Genomic DNA, 16,762 nt, shown 5'->3' with positions numbered 1-16,762 from the left:
GGGCAACGGCGTGGGCGCGCTTGGGTCTCCTTGAGGAGGGGCCGAAGAGCGTGGGGTTTGATTTTGATGGGGAAGGGCTCCCCAGGTAGGTAGACTGAGGGCTCTGCTGGATAGTAGCCTCTAGTGTGGGTCCGAGAGGGGACGGAGGGAAGCCCGAGGTCTTCCCGCCCAACTTTCCTGTCGCCCCCATTCAGCCCAGGGCCCAGGACAGGCAGGCCGGAGGACTCTGAGGCTGCCGCTACCGGATGCCATGTGGCCCCTCCCACCTTCCAGAAATTTCCTCCGCGAAGTTCCCCGTCTGAGGAATCTCTGTCCATTTTTGTGCAGTCGTCAGGCTGGGTCTCTTGTGTGACGCAGTGACCTGACTCACTGCTCTGAACCCCCAATTGTAAAAACCAAAATGGGGTGCCAGGGAAGACCCTGTCCAGTGGAAGTTGACTCCCTCGGGCTCTACCTCAGGCTCCGCTTTTCAGAATTCTCTCCAAATCCTTGCCCGCCTTCCTCTCCACAACCCTATGCGGTGTTGTTCTTTACGCTGTAAATGAAGGAAAGAGACTCAGAGATGTCATTGGTTGGGGAATGGACCTCAAATCCGCGCCGTTGGATCTTAAATGTCCTGGGGCGACCCCTGTCAAAGCTGTGGTGCGGTCATTTCTCTCGGGAGGGTAGGGTGGGGACTGTGCCTTGTGCATCTGTTTCCCTTACCCGCTCCGTGCCTAGGATGGAGGTTGCCATGTAATAAGCTTTGGGGAAAATCACCGAACAGAGAGAAATGGTTCAACAAGTTTCTCTGCCTCTTTCAGTGTGGAGTTCTCGCCACCCAAACAGTAACCCTTTTTAACGCCACGGTATTCTCTGTAATGGTTTGATTCCCAATACTGGCCAGAACCGATTTCCTCCCCAGCCAAACTCAAGTCTGTAGGCAGAACCCGAACAGACAAGAAGTGTGCTTTCTTGCTAGACCTGTCTCAACTGTGTCTTTCCAGAGATGCCATTGGGTGCAGGGTCTCTTAGATGTTATTGTTATTATTGTCCTAAGACTTTGGGTAGTTTCTCTAGGTTTTTTTTTTTAAAGATTTATTTCCTTTTTATTTTATGTGTATGGGTGTTTTGTCTGCATGGACATGTGCAGTGACTGCAGAAGCCAGAAGAGGTGTTGGATCCCTTGGAACTGGAGTAACAGATAGTGTCAGCCACCATATGAGTGCTGGGAACTCATGGTCCTTCTGAAAGAGCAGTCATTGCTGTTAACTACTGAACCATCTCTCCAGCCCCTCCCTCTTGTTCTTCAGTCCTTTATTTTCGATTGTGAAATCTGAAGTTTCGAAGAACAGTTTCCCCTTTTCACTTAGTAGTGAAATCTGAACTGAAATGAGGCCATTTATAACCTCTATGCCAAATATCTACAAGCTTTTGTGGCAAATATGTTGGTGGGGTTTGTTGCTCAGAGTATTCCTACCCCTCACTGTGTGTGTTCTGTAATGGACGGTACAGGCACTGCAGTACCTGTTGATACCACAGCAGAACTCCACAGTTGAACTGGCCTCCAGGAAATTGTATGGGATTGTGGATCACTAGTCTAACATCACCTGATAAATGCTTTCCTGTCACCATTCTGACAAAAGGGCAGGGAAGGAACAATGTTGGGGAAGTGTACAGATCCAAAAAGAAAACCAAGAGACTTCCAGGCCAGGCACACACATACACACACACACACACACACACACACACACACACACACACACACTCACACACTCACACACTCACGAGAGGGAGAGTGACAGATTTGACTTCATCATGTGTTTGCTTCAGAAATATTTAATCAAGAAAGTTTCTTAGCTAAACAGGAAGCTTTTGACCATAGGGAACATGATTTACATTTCTTCACAAAACCGGATAAGTGGTTCTCAAGAGATACTTGCTGATTGCGCCGAAAATATTTGCTCAAATTCTAGGCTTTTACATACATGACAATTACAGGAGCTAGATTTTTTTTTTTAATGTCATGTTTGAAATAGAAAGTTGTGGAATCATTTCCAGGTTATCCCAAAGAAGGATTATGCAGTCATTTGGTTGTCCACTCCTCACGTGTGTCCAAGGTCCCCACCATGGCTCGGTAGTCCTTAGGTATAGGGTTACAGTGTTAGACAGTCAGATCAAGGTCTCTGCCCTCTGGGAGCTTCTAGTCTGGTGCTATTTGCTACAACCAAACAACAAGTAGTTAAGTACATATTATTTTAAATGTCACGAAAGAAATCTAAGTGCCAAGAAGGAAATCAATTGCGTGTTGGAAAGGATGACCTTTACAGAGACATGGAAGTTGGAGGGATGATGAATCTGGAGCATGAATTGCCTTCTTCCCTCTTATTTCTCAATGTGATGGTGACGTGCGTAGCCAGACGACTGAGAGTCAAGTGTGGAAATTTGCCTCTTTGCCACTGATTTTGTCTCAGGTGTCATATAGTCACGAGGTGCTTAATGACAGGGGCACATTCTGAGATGGACACTAATAGGTCTGCACATAGAATGTACTTACCCAAACTAAGATGGCTGTGCCGTCACTAGGGGATATAATTCTGTGTGGCCACAATCCTGTATGACATTCTTGACTGAAGCATCTGGACAGCACATGACTTTAATTACAGTCTCTAGGTTACCTCGGGGTATGAGTAAACAGCATCTCTCTACAGTTGAGTGTCTCAAACATAATAAGCTCACATTATTTACAACTGACACCAATTACTGAATTCCTTATGGTAGAATAGTGCCTCATTATGTGTTCATGTCACTATATTATGAGTAAGTGATATTAATTTACCTACCTAGACTTTTTTCTTGGTGGCATTTGTAACAGTTGGGAGAGTATTTAGTTTTGGTGTGGTGTTGGGCACATCCATTATAAACTACTATTTTGGGTTAGAAAGCTCTAATTTTTTTTGAGGGGAGGCAGAAAATTTGTCTAAGAAAACACTTTAAAAATTTAAGGATGCAGTTTAAAGAATATAGGAAAACTGAATAATGAACACAGTCTTTCCAAAATATAGATAGGTAGCTATAAAAACAAAAGATTTTTAACAACTGTTCAATTCCAGCAAGTTATGATTCTATGACAGTTTTTTTAAAATAGATTTGTGAAGACACAGATCAATATTTGTTGTTCTATGCTGGTGATACAGTGCAGCTCCTCATTGAGTGAGTTTGGTAGAGGGGGAAAAAGGACAGGAGAAATTGAAAATTTTAATAGCTTATTGAAACATTATAAATCATGTTTTTGCTGCAGGAGGAAGTCAGACAAAATGCTCGTATTCAGGATGCAAAGGAGACATCCAGAAAGTCACAGACACACACTTCTCTTTTTCTTCATAGATACGGTCTCTTTCTGAGAAATATTAATTAAATTGATTATATTTCCTATTTCATTTATTTGAGAGTGCATTGGTTTTTTTTTTTTTTTATCAAAAAGGGCAAGTGCAGAAGGGCTAATGATCTCCTGTTTTAAAAAAAGGTTATAGTTCATTTACTGTGCATCTGAAGATTATGTCTTCCTTCAATACACAAATTAATCAGGCATGAGCTAGGAGCTGAGGAGGCCAAGAAAACAAAACTAAAAATAACAAAGAGTTGTTATGGATTTTATTTTTTTTTCTTTTGTATGTGTGCAGCTTCGATAGTAAAACCTGATTATAGTTCACCCAGGCTTCATTGGGTCTGGATGCTCATCAGGGCTTGAAATCAATTTGGCACAGTGCCTTGGTAACTGTCGGAGGTGAATCACAGAGGAACTGCAAACGAAGTGACTCACTGTCCTGCAGAGTGATGACAAAGGAAAGGAACGGTTTCATGTAAATTACAAACCCATAATTCACCAGCATCCTGCAAATTCCTGGGCCTGCATATCCCTTTTAAGTTTTAAAGTATATATATTTTTTTATTATTAACCTAAAAACCTTCCTTTTCTATGTATTTGGGAAGCTGTCAGACACATGTTAACCACTCCAGGTTTTAGGGAATGCCATCGCTTTGACACTGTTGAATTTAAATCCCATACCTTTCCCCCAGACATGAGTAAAGAAAGTAATCAAACCTCTGTCTAGTTTGCTAGCCTCATCTAGGCTAAAATATCAGTTTTGGGTACTGTGCATTAGTTGTGGGTCCAAGGAGGCAGAAGTGCTTGTCTTAGTGCTGACTCCCTGGACAAGAAAGTAGAACCTATGTAGGTTTGATTTAGTGCTTGTAGTTCTAGAGGGAACATGATTAGGGTACTAGGAGGTTCTCACACTGTTTTCACCATTTAAATTACTCCAGGACACAGTAGTCATATAATGGCAGAATATGTTAAGAGGTGTCAGGGTGCAAATTCCCCCTTAAATACTAATTTGTCTGCTCTCCATGTAAGCCTTTATACTCATTGTATATTTTCTGCCAGAACGTTTAGGAACAAATAGACTACCTACATTTCTTTGAATATTGGAGGTCAAACGTGTGAGGGATTTTCCTATGCCCATCCTAAGAACATCTATATAGTCCCCTCCTCCCTAGACAGGTTACTTGGAAACTAAATCAAGATTTTTTTTTTTTTTCCAGACTACTTGGTCTCCTGTCGAGATTTTGTTTTTTTAAAGGAACTTACACATTTTTTGCACTTCCCTTGCAGGAAATCGATACTTTGTCACGTGGAGATGAGTCATTGGTGTTTGAGAACTGCAGAACCTGGGACAGATCTCCTGTCAGGAGCCTGGTAAACCAGTCATTCCTGTCCCATCGCTCTCACCCCCTTCACCCTCAGACTCACTCCAGTTATGGCTTTCAGGAGGCAAGTGAAAAACTTCGTGAAAAATTACTCAGAGGCGGAAATAAAAGTCAGAGAAGCCACTTCCAATGACCCCTGGGGTCCGTCCAGCTCGCTGATGTTAGCTATCAGTGACATGACTTTCAACGCGGTCTCCCTCTCAGAGATCATGCACATGTTGTGGCAACGACTCGGGGATCATGGGAAGAACTGGCGCCACGTGTACAAATCCCTCGCCCTGATGGACTACCTCCTCAAGAACGGCTCCAAGAAAGTTAGTCATTGTTGCAGAGAGGGCTTGTGTAACCTTCAAATGCTAAAAGATTTCCAACACGTAGACGAAGCTGGAAAAGACCAAGGTAACAGTTTGTAAAAAATTAGACAGCGTGCCGTGAAGACAGGAGTGCCAGGCAGACTGTTTAAACCCTGAACTGGAGCAAGGTGGCTCTTGATCTTGAGAGTGTCTTGTTATGTAGTCGAGGCTGTCCTGAGCTTGCCCTCCCGCCCTAACCTCCCACGTGCTAGGATAGCAGGTACACACCATCACACTGGGCTTGAACGGTTGTTCCTAAATGTCCCCGCCACCTTCCTGCTTGACAGTCTGGTTCTCATTTCTGTCCTCTGTGTTGACTGTGGCACTTGGGGGAACTGTGTTTGTTCAAAACACTGATCCAGTGACACCTCACAGAAGAGCAAATACAGCAAATGGAAGGAGGTGGCGTGGCCGTTTGTACATTGATGCCACTATAATTCGTAATTATGATTAGATTGGAATGTAGTCATAAATTAGACAAGTGTTTCCAGGGACTCTGGAATCTTCAGAGGTTATTGAGATGGACGTACTTAACAGAAATTCGGGCCGTAAACTAACTCTGGGTCTGGAGAGATGACGTAGGAAAGGCTGTATAGAGTATTGAAGTGGATTGGTGCCAAATTATTTGCAAAGGTGAAGAGCAGTGTTCTTTTCCTTTGCGCTGGAAATGGGAAGTTATAATTTATGTTTAAAGTGACAGGTTTTTAAATCGTGAGAGGAGAATAAAGTTCACTATATTCTCTATGGTTACTGCAGTTTAAAACTACATTTTTTAAAATACAAAAATTAGTTTCTACTTACCCTTCTCCATCTACATGAATGATCTCTCTAATTACTAACATCAGTGAGGTACATTTGCTACAAGTGGCAGCCAATACTGATAATGTTCATAGTTTATATGTGTCACACAGTTCTGTAGGTTTTGGAAGGGTATAATGTCCTCTGTCTACCACCTAGTGTTAAACAGGGCCCTTTCACTTCCCACCCTCATCCTCTTAGCCTGGGTACCGCTGGTCTTTATAGTTCTACCTTTTCCAGATGCCATGAGCTTAGACTCCTAAAACTTCTTTAGAGTGGTTTCTTTCACTGGCAGTATACCCCAGAGTTCCACCCTATCTTTCCATAGCTTGAGAGCTTGTTCCTTTTTTCTTTCCTCTTTATAAAAAGTTGTTTTGAAATATAAATCACATACCATACAAATTACACATTTGGATATATACATACATATGTATAGTATGTTTTTATGTAAGTTATGTATAATATATAATTATAAGGTTATTATATTATTTTAAAATATTAAAAGTCTATTATTTGAAATGATACACACACACACACACACACACACACACACACACACACACATAATTTGTTCGTTAGTACTGATTTTTTGAGTCGGAATCTCGTGTGGACTTGAGTTTATTAAGTAGCCGAGTTGAGTTGACCTTGAACTCCCTCTCTTCCTGCTCCCACCTCCCAAGGGCTGGGATTAGTGGTGTGTGCTACCATGCCAGGCTCATGTGTAAGTGTGCAGTTTGGTGGCATTAGTTACATTTACTGTGTTGTGAAGCCATTGCCACTCTTGTTTAAACCTTTTTTTAAAGTCACACTGTCAACACTAAGGAATAACTCCTCATTCCCACGCCACTAAGCTTCTACTTTCTATCTTGATTAGCTTGACTGTTAAGTCCACTCATGTATAAGTGGAATTTTATTGTATTTTTCCTTTCCATCGGGTTTATTTCTCTCACTCTCCGGTCCTTGAGGCTCATCCATGTGGTAGGATGAATCAGAACTCCATTCTTTTCTGGCTGAATAACACTTTATACTCTGTGCTTACCACATTCAAACAAATCTGTTCATCTGTTGATAGACTTGTGGGGTGGTTCTACTTGTGAGCTCTTGTGAATAATGCTGCAGTGAACACGGTGTGTGTCAGCTCAGGCCTCTGCTGTGAGTTCTTTGGGGTGTGTACAAAACAGTAGAATTGCTACAACACATGCTAATGTCAGTGTTCAGTCTTTGGAGGAACTGCTGAATCTTTCCAGAGTGACTGAGAGTCTTATATTCCCGTCAGCAGTGCAAGAGGGTTTCATTTTTGCTGTATCCTTGCTAACACTTGTTTTGTCCATCTTAAAACTATGTTTAATGGTAGACAGAAGTTTTCCTGTGACCAGCAGCCCTTTGGTCCCAGATAAACCCACAGAGGCTTAGATTAATCACAAGCTGTTTGGTCTATGGACCAGGTGGCAGCTTGAAGCATCTCCTCTGACCCTGTCTTTCCTCTCCCTCTATCTATCTCTCTTGGATTTCCTGCGTGGTTATAACCTGTCTTACCATAGGCCAAAGCAGCTTCTTTATTAACCAATGGTTGCAACACATAATCACAGCATACAGAAAGACCATTCCACAGCACTTAATCTTGCTGGATATGAAGTTGGACCTTGCTGTGCTTTTGATTTACATTTTCCTAAGAATCATGAGCTCAAGCACCATGTCCTTGCTGGAGATACATCTGTTGTCTTTTAGAAATATCTTTTCAAGTCAATTGTCTGTTTTCAAATGAGTTCCTTTATTGTTGAGTTTTGAAAGTTATTTATATGTTCTGGGTACAAGAACTTTACCAGATAGGTGGCTTAAAAGTGTCTTCTGCTATTCTGTAGGTTGTCTCTTTGTTTTCTTGATGTGTGTCCTCTGATGTACAAAAGTTTATTGTTATTTTAAAACAGAGTTTTACTATGTATCCCTAGCTGACCTGGAACTTTGCTGTGTAGACCAAGCTGGCCTTGTACTCACAGAGATCCACCTGTCTCTGCCTCCCTAGTTCTGGGATTAAATATGTGCACAACCACATCTATCTAAAAGTTTTCAATTTTGATGAAGTCAAATGTATCTATTTTTCATTTTGTTGCTTTACTTTACATATCATATATAAAACAAATTATTGTCAAATACTTGCTGGAGGAAGTGTGTCACTGGGGGAAGGCTTTAAGGGCTTAAGGCCACACCCTTTGTCCAGTTAATTCTCTCTGCTTCCTGCATGTGGTCGAGGATGTGAGTTCTCAGCTTCCTGCTCTTCCCTGTGCTTGCTTGCTGCTGTGTTTCCCCATCATGGTGGACTCTTACCCTCTGGAACCATAGGACAAACAAGCCCTTCCTTCTGTAAGTTATCTTGGTCTTGGTATTTTCTCCAGCGACAGTGGTGAGAGCAGACAGCCCTCCCTTGTTCTTGCTTTAGGAGGAAATGTTTCAGGCATTAAACACGATGTTAGTTATGAAATTTTCTTTTCTTCCTTTCTCTTCTGTTTTGAGACAGAGTCTCACTATGTAGCTCAGGCTGGCCTGGAACTCACAGTCCTCTTGCCTCAGCCTCCTGAATGCTAGGATTACAAGCTTGTGACACTATATTAGTCAGCTGTGGGCTTTATATTTGTTCAGATCAAAGAGGTTTTATGTTCCTGATGTGTTAAGTGTACAAATTTATTATTATTATTACTACTACTATTTTTTTTGTGTGTGTGTTCTCAAGCATGCATGTGTGTTTGCATATGTGCCACAGTATACATGAGGTCTGAGGACAGTCTTCAGGAGTCAGTTCTCTCCTTCCACCATGTAGTTTTGGGGGATCAAACTTGGTTCATCAGGCTTGGTGGAAGGCTCCTTGCCTTCTGATCCATCCCACCAGCCCTTGAGTGTATTTTAAAACTAAGAAACCATGTTGGCTTTTGTCAAATGCTTTTTATGCATCTAGATTATGTGTTTTAAAAATCCTTTCATCTTGTGAATATGGTCTAAGATCTTGATTTTCTGCATTCCTAGCATAAGTCAGATTTAATCATGGCACACATCTTACTTTTTAAGTGTTTACTTTAGACTAGGTTTTGGGCTTAATGATGAAATTGGAGAACTCTTCATGAGTTTTCATCCTGCTGTGCTGATTCATTCAGAAATTTTTATATACATCAACTTTCATGGAGATTAAGTTTTTATTTGCGTATTAGATGAGGTCTCACTTACGTAGTCCAGGCTGGCCTCAAACCTACGATCGTCCTGCCTTTGCTTCCTGAGTCCTGACATCAATTCATTATTACAAGATAGAACAATGCGAATTACAATTTGCAGGCTTTCCCTTGAAAAGTCCGGAGCTGCTGTTTTGTCAGCAGACTAAGAACTTGGATGACTGTAAAGCAGAGAGGCTAGTCCCTGCTCTAAAGAGCTCACGAGCGATTCTGAAGAAGGAAATAAAGTATAGAATTACAGATATGCAGACAGACCTGTTTACGCCTTCATTAGAGCTGTTCCATGTGTGTTTAAATCCATCTTTATAAAGGTTTTTCAGATTTTCTCACCCCTAGCTCAGGACCAAATATGTGAGCCAAGTGCACAACAATGTGAGTTCTCCCAGTGACTGGTTATCACTGAGACAGCAAGCAAAGAGCGGATCAGAGCGGACATGTCCACATAGTGCATTTATCTGTTCATTTTGAAAGGGGCATCAGCCATTGACTGACAGCATCGGCACATGTCACTTTTATTAACTGAATATTTACCAGTGAATGAAAAGAATTACATTGAGAGGTATTAATTTATCTCTTACGTATCTCCCTTTTTATGTTTACTTCCCAATACATGCTGTGCTGTAGAAGAGTAGCTCTTGGCCTAACTCAGTCTCTATTGAACTGTGCCTCTGTGAGGATGATGGATATGCTAGAGGGTGTCGTTGGTGGATGTCTAGTCGAGCGTTTGGCTCCTAACCTGTCTTGGTGCTTTTATCTCACTACCCTTCAGTGTAGGTTGCTCTGTAACTAGCGCTGCTAACGTATTGTTTGGACTGACTTAAGAAGTTCTTTCCTCCATTAGAATATTCATTTTTTCCTGTTTGTTGAATTCCTGTGTAGTCTTCAAATCCCAGCTCAGAGACCTTTTCCTGTGTGTACCCACTGTTCTTTCCCTTACTGAGAAATAGTAATCGCTGTACTGTTTTATTCATATCAGTGTTGTAGCTCTGAGTTTTTCCCGCCTGGCCCACAGTCAGGACAAATCTCTGCCACCCGCCAGTCCCACAGCCGCTCAGACCCAACCAAGTAAACACAGAGACTTTATATTGCTTACAAAACCGTATGGCCATGGCAGGCTTCTTGTTAACTATTCTTATATCTTAAAGTAACGCATTTCTACAAATCTATACCTCGCCACGTGACTGGTGGCTTATCAGCGTCTTCACATGCTGCGGGTCATGGCGGCGGCTGCAGCATCTCTGGTCATTGCGGCGGCTGCAGCAGCGTCTCTTTCTGCCTTTGTCCTTTTATTTCTCCTCTCTGCTAGTCCCGCCTATCTTTCCTGCCTAGCCACGGCCGATCAGGTTTTATTTATTAACCAATCAGAACAACTTGACATACAGACCATCCCCCAGCACAGCCAAGTGCAGACCATCTCAAACACCTGCACTCAGGCCCATGGTCCTAATCATCCTCTATACGGACCTGCTGGGTAACGCCACAAAGAACCCAAGAAGGGCTCCCACAGGACATACAAATCATCCCACAGCACAGTGTGGTGCCTTTTGTGACATGTTGTGTGCATATATGCGATATATATGTATATATAATTTCCTTAACCAGATTCTGAGGGCACATGCCATGTGTTAGTCATCTTTTTACCATCAGACCTTGGCATATTAAAAAAAAAAAGGCTGGGCGGTGGTAGAGCACGCCTTTAATCCCAGCACTTGGGAGGCAGAAGCAGGCGGATCTCTGTGAGTTCGAGGCCAGCCTGGGCTACCGAGTGAGTTCCAGGAAAGGCGCAAAGCTACATAGAGAAACCCTGTCTTGAAAAACCAAAATAAATAAATAAATTAATTAATTAAAAAAAGGAAAGACATGGAAAAAGCTGTGTGATCATCGAAAAACTGCTGGATAAAGATGCTGCTGCTGCTGGATTAGAGAAGAGCTATAGTGTAAAGTCACCGAGAAAGTACTAGAACACACTTTAGTGATCCAAGTAATTGCACTGAAGTCTGTCCTACACACAAAAAACAAAGACTTGTCGCTTTCTTGGTTGGCCCTTAAAGTTGCTGTTCCCTTTGCTCAGCAGTGGGAGGTAGGGGGCTCCCACTTCCTCTGAGCACCACTTTGACTACACCCCACAAAGTTTAATAAGCTGTGTTTTAATTTCACTAAATTAAAATAATTTACCTTCCCCCCTTTATTCCTTAACCCATGTATTATTTAGAAGTGTGTTGTTTAATTTCCAGATATTTTTGGATTTTCTAGCTGTAGTTTTACTGGTGTCTAGTTTAATTCTGTTGGGGTCTGAAGACAGATACTGTTATGATTTTTATATTCTTCTAAATTTATTGACATGTGCCCTGGCTTGGAATGTGGCCTGTCTTGGTGAATGTTCTGTGTGAGCTTGATGAAAATGAAGTAGCCTATAAATGTCTGTTCCATTAGCTCTCTCTCCCTCTGGATTTGAGGCTCTCATTTGGCGTGTAGACACTGAGGACTGTATGTCTCCTTGGAGAACTGCCACCTATATTGTCATGCAGTGCCCTTCTTACCTCGGATAAACTTCCTTGGTCTGATGTGTCTGAGATTAATTATGCTTTCTAAGACTGCTAGACTTGTGCTTTTGCTTATTGTTAGTGTGGTACATATTTATATGTTTACCTTTTTTTTTTTCTAATCATGGGGCATGAGTCTTTGAAGAGGCTATTCATAGACAAAATAGTTTTTCTTACCACCTCCCATGAGTGTTTGTGTGTGTGTGTGTGTGTGTGTGTGTGTGTGTGTGTATGTGTGTGTGTGTACAGTGAGGTGGGGTGGGGTGTGGAGTGGAGGACAGTATCAGATGTCCTCTATCAGTCTTTGCCTTATTCCTTTGAGGCAGGGGCTCTCTGAACCTGGAGTCCATAGTACTGGGTCATAAGCTTGTGAGAGACCACATCCAGATTATTATATGGATGCTGAGATCTAAACTCAGGTCCTCATGGTTGTTCAGGAATTGGTCTTTAACCACTGAGCCATCTCTCTAGCAACCATACATAAGACTTCTTCAGGAACAGCCATATCAGCCCTAGCTCATCCGCCTGACCCCCCACTAAGGGGTGTGTCTCGATTTGGTACTCAGACTAACCTCAAAGTTGACCTCCTGTCTTAGTCTGAACAGTATCTACAACTACTAGACTACAAGTGCATGCTACTGTACCCAGCTTCTCTGTTTACTTTTGTTTTGTTTTGTTTTTGAGACAGGGTTTCTCTGTGTAGCTCTGGCTGTCCTGGAACTTGCCTTGTAGACTAGGCTGGCCTCAAACTCACAGAGATCCTCCTACCTCCTACTTCCAAGTGCTGGGATTAAAGGCATGTGCCACCATCACCCAGCCCTCCATTTACTTTTTTTTTTTTTTTTTTTGGTTTTTCGAGACAGGGTTTCTCTGTGTAGCTTTGCGCCTTTCCTGGAACTCACTTGGTAGCCCAGGCTGGCCTCGAACTCACAGAGATCCACCTGCCTCTGCCTCCCGAGTGCTGGGATTAAAGGCGTGCGCCACCACCGCCCGGCGTCCCCTCCATTTACTTTTAATTCTCTGTGTGTTTTTATATTTAAAGTGAGCTTCTTGCAGACAGCTTTTAGTTGGATCTTGTTTTGGGGGCCATTTCTGTCCTTTAATAGGTGTGTTTAGCTTACTGGTACTCGGATTGATTTCTGATAGTTGGAATAATAGCTGCCATATTTCTTATTGTTTTCAATTTGTTGACTTTGTTCCCTCCTCCATCCCTTCCTTCATCCCCCCCCCCTCTCTCTCTCACACACACACACACAGGTGTGTAAATACATGATGTCATGTATACCAATCACTTGCTTCTTTGTGGTTTAATTGGTAGTTTTATATAACCTCATTTTCTCTTCATCTCTGGACTATCATCCTTCTCCCTCATTTTCATGTACCTTTGAGTTTTCAGTGTATGTTTACAGCCAGTCTGGTCTCATTATTAAATAACACTGTGTTATGATAAGTGTCTGAAAGGCTTGGTCCCCTGATGGTAGCACTATTGTGGAGTAGGTTGTAGACCTCTCAAGAGGTAGAGCCTAGTGGGAAGTCCCTGGTCATTGATGGCACAACTCTGTGAAGTGTTATGTAACCCCAGTCCCACCTTCTCTTTCATGTCCTAGCCATGAGGTCCACATGTTGCCTTATCCCAGGCCCCAAGCAACAGGGCCAATCATTCATCATGCCTAAAACTTCTAATAGTGAGACCCAAAATAAACCTGTTCTCTTTATAAGTTGGTATCTGTTACAGCTATGGAGAGCTAATTAATACATGCTACACAACCTCATGGGTAGTACTAGTATCTTATAATAACAAAATAATTCAAATTTATCCTTCCCATCCCTTATATTATTGCCATCATTCGTCTTGAAACCATATATTTGGAATATATGCATTCCAAATACATCACTGATTATTCCCATCATTACAATAGGGTCTCACATAGCTCAGGCTGCCTTGAACTCACCATGTAGCTGAGAATGACTTTGGACTAATGTAGATGTAACAGTCTTAATAAATAAGAAACACAGAGCCAAATGCAGAGTTAAAAGCCCAGAGCAGTAGCTGAGAGCTGATACTAAAAACCCTTTCTTACCCTTCCTGCCGCTGCCGTCCTTCCCCTCAGAAAGAGACCTACTTCCCGTGTATCTGTTTTTTTATTGACTTTCTGTTCTGCCTTCTCATTGGTTGTAAACCCAACCACATGACCTCCTCGTCACTGCCTGTCTATATAGACCTCCACACGCCTGGACAGTTACCCGAGGTTTCTCCGCAGTGTTGGGGTATCATCTTCAGCCTATAGGCTTAGCGTGTCTGACAGACTCATTTGTGAAGTAGGATGTACACAAGGTCAACAGTTTGACCTCACATTTGGTGAGAGCAGTCCATGTACCAGAAACACATGAATTCCACTAGTATCATGCCATGATTCAGGATTTTAAATTCTGGAAATTGTTGATGTTTTTTTTAATTCAGCTGTCCATTCTTCTTGGCTGTGTGTGTGTGGCTTCATCTCAGCATCCTGTTCTTCTCCACATCCCTCTATTAAGTGCCAGTGTACCACTGAGAGGTGTGAGCTTAGTTACTCTTCAAGAATAACTGTTTCAACTGCTGGTCCACTGCAAATCAGAAGCCATTGTCCGACTGCCTGTTCAGCTGCCTTCGAAGAAAAGGGCACGGTAACTTTTCCAGATTGCAAAGGCCACTTCAGGAATGGTGCCATATTGTCCTGGCCTCAGAAGATGCCTGTTGTTAAAGCCACAACCACACTTGTCTTGGCAAGAATTGGTAGTCCTTCGTTTCATGTCCTGTCTGTCCTATTTGTCAGCAGTCGATTTAAGGATACTTTGTTGTCCAGTGGCTAACTTTTGCCACAATGAAAGTTAACTCCATATGCAGTTTCTTCAATGCCCATATTTTCTCTGAAGTAGATTGGTACTGCCAGGAGCCGACATGTCTCATAGTCATGACAAAAATTTTTTTCTAAGTTATTAAAACATTTTAAATGCCATATTCTATAGATCTCTGAAGGGTTTGAAGATGACCTGTCTATCTAAAATATATCTGCTTGATCTTGAAAACATACCTAATATGACTATAAGTTTGATTGTAATGTCTAACTACTAACTTTCATTTTTTTTATATCCTAATAGTTGGTAATAATAACGTTCAAGGATCAGCAAATTGCATTACATTGTTAAATGAATGGTATAAGTACAATATCTTGAACAAGATTAGAAATATATGTATGGCATTTTCTAACAATCTCAATCTCAATATATATAATTTGTATACATAAAAAAATCCAATCCAATGTAAAGTATTTAAAACTAGTAATTGTCTTTTTTTTTCTTTAAACAAGAACCTTAAATCTAATCTCCTTTACTTGGCCCTTTTCCTAACCCTTAACAACAACTTGTAACCAACCCTCCCAAACAATGAAAATTATCCCAGACCCAAAACCCATTAAAAGACCAAAAAACCACCTGGCCCACGCCACCTCTTTGGGAATGTGGGCATCATATTCTTAAAATTGCTTCCTGCTGGGTATGGGCGAAGGTATCTTTATTCTGAAAAGAAAAATTTTGGGTTAATTGTCAAATTCTAGGAAAGGTAACTATATCCTTTGTTGTCCAGTTTGAGCATAATACCAAAGTTCAGGGTTTATCTCAAGTAGTCTTTGAAACTGGATCATCTCAGCTAGCCCTCTCAAAATTGCTCTTTGTAGTCCAAAGCTGATCTGTAGATGGTGTTTGTCAGCTTAGTGGTATTATTATTGTCCATGTGAAATTATTGTTGTTGTGGGGCCCCATCTTCTTCCTGGAGACTTCAGTTGATGTTAGGCCTGGCTGTGATTTCCTGCAGAAAACTGATAAGAGACTCGAATACAAAGACATATATAGGCAGCTAATTGAAGCCTTTTTTCTAGAATTAGTTAGTACTCTATATGACCATTAATATCTTAACAAAATTTAAAATGTATATATATATATAAATCTTATAAATTTTGATATAAAATTCATACTTTAAGAAAAGTTTAAAGAATCAGAATAGAATCAAAGAATTGAGATTAGTAGTAATAGAATAGTCCCTTAATTAATTTGGTTTTTCTCCTGTCCCATATCAGAAGATGGCTCTTTCTTCTAGAATGATACAAGGAGTTTGCATTTTCCTTTTAACAGCATGCTTGAGTTTAAAGAAGGAGAGAGACATTCTCCAACTCCAAAGTCAGCTTTAAATTTTAATTGAACTGGGACTACAAGAAGACCAATAGTGTTAAATTTCTTTAGAGAATAGCAGAAACATTTAGGAAGACTTATGAAATTTTATATGTGATATACTAATAGGCCATTTTACTCTTTTTCTTGGGACATTTTTTTCTAGATGATTTGTCTTTTTTCTTCAGATGTCTAATTTGTCCTGTATTCTTCAGATTCCTTAACCTCCATTCTCCTAAAAGACAAAAACAAAAACCTTTCCTCAAGACTAATTTTGGGGAGGTTCCCCTTTGGCAAGTTACTATCTTATTAAATGAAAAAGCATGTTTTAATGCTATAAGTTAGTTTAAACTGGGTGGTCATGCTTGTTGATGAACTGTCTATCACCTCTTTTAATTAAGAGGTCTCTCTTGTTCAAATTGAACCTTTATCAATTTTGATGGTATCTACAGCTTATTTTCTCCTGTAGAAACAAAAGCAAAACCTCCTCCCCAACATAACACGTATCCTGGCTTCCATTCTGAGATTAGCATATTCTTAAAGTATATAGGCTGATTTAATTCTGTGGTTTTTTTCTATTATCCAATGTCTCTCTGCAGCTGTTATTCCTTTCTCATTAGCACTGAGAAAATTCAAAGTTAACAGAGCATTATGCAGTCTATTTCTGGGGGGGGTTGTTACCCCTTTCTGTTTATTTAGCATATCCTTTAGAGTTCTGTTTGATCTTTCTATAACTGCTTGGCCTGTAGGATTATGTGGTATACCTGTAATATGCTTTATATTGTAATAAGCAAAAAACTGTTTCATTTTAACAGAGACATATGCTGGAGCATTGTCAGTTTTGATTTGTGCAGGTATACCCATGATGGCCATAACTTCTAGCAAATGAGTGATTACA

General features: G+C 41.1%; 1 protein-coding gene across 1 annotated transcript in view; it reads left to right on the top strand.

Annotated features, from left to right (window-relative positions):
* Nucleotides 1–16,762, top strand: part of Enthd1 (ENTH domain containing 1) — a 116,857-nt gene continuing 100,095 nt past the window's right edge. The window contains exons 1-2 of the mRNA XM_037197683.1: nt 1–85; nt 4,655–5,148. Of these exons, the coding sequence (XP_037053578.1) occupies nt 4,800–5,148 (349 nt within the window). The 5' untranslated portion in view covers nt 1–85; nt 4,655–4,799. The remainder of the gene's footprint in view (nt 86–4,654; nt 5,149–16,762) is intronic.

The sequence above is a fragment of the Peromyscus leucopus genome, chromosome 20 (assembly GCF_004664715.2).
Source record: "Peromyscus leucopus breed LL Stock chromosome 20, UCI_PerLeu_2.1, whole genome shotgun sequence".
NCBI lineage: Eukaryota > Metazoa > Chordata > Mammalia > Rodentia > Cricetidae > Peromyscus > Peromyscus leucopus.
The sequence above is the reverse complement of the archived record's forward strand: the minus strand, read 5'-3'. Positions and strand labels throughout refer to the sequence as shown.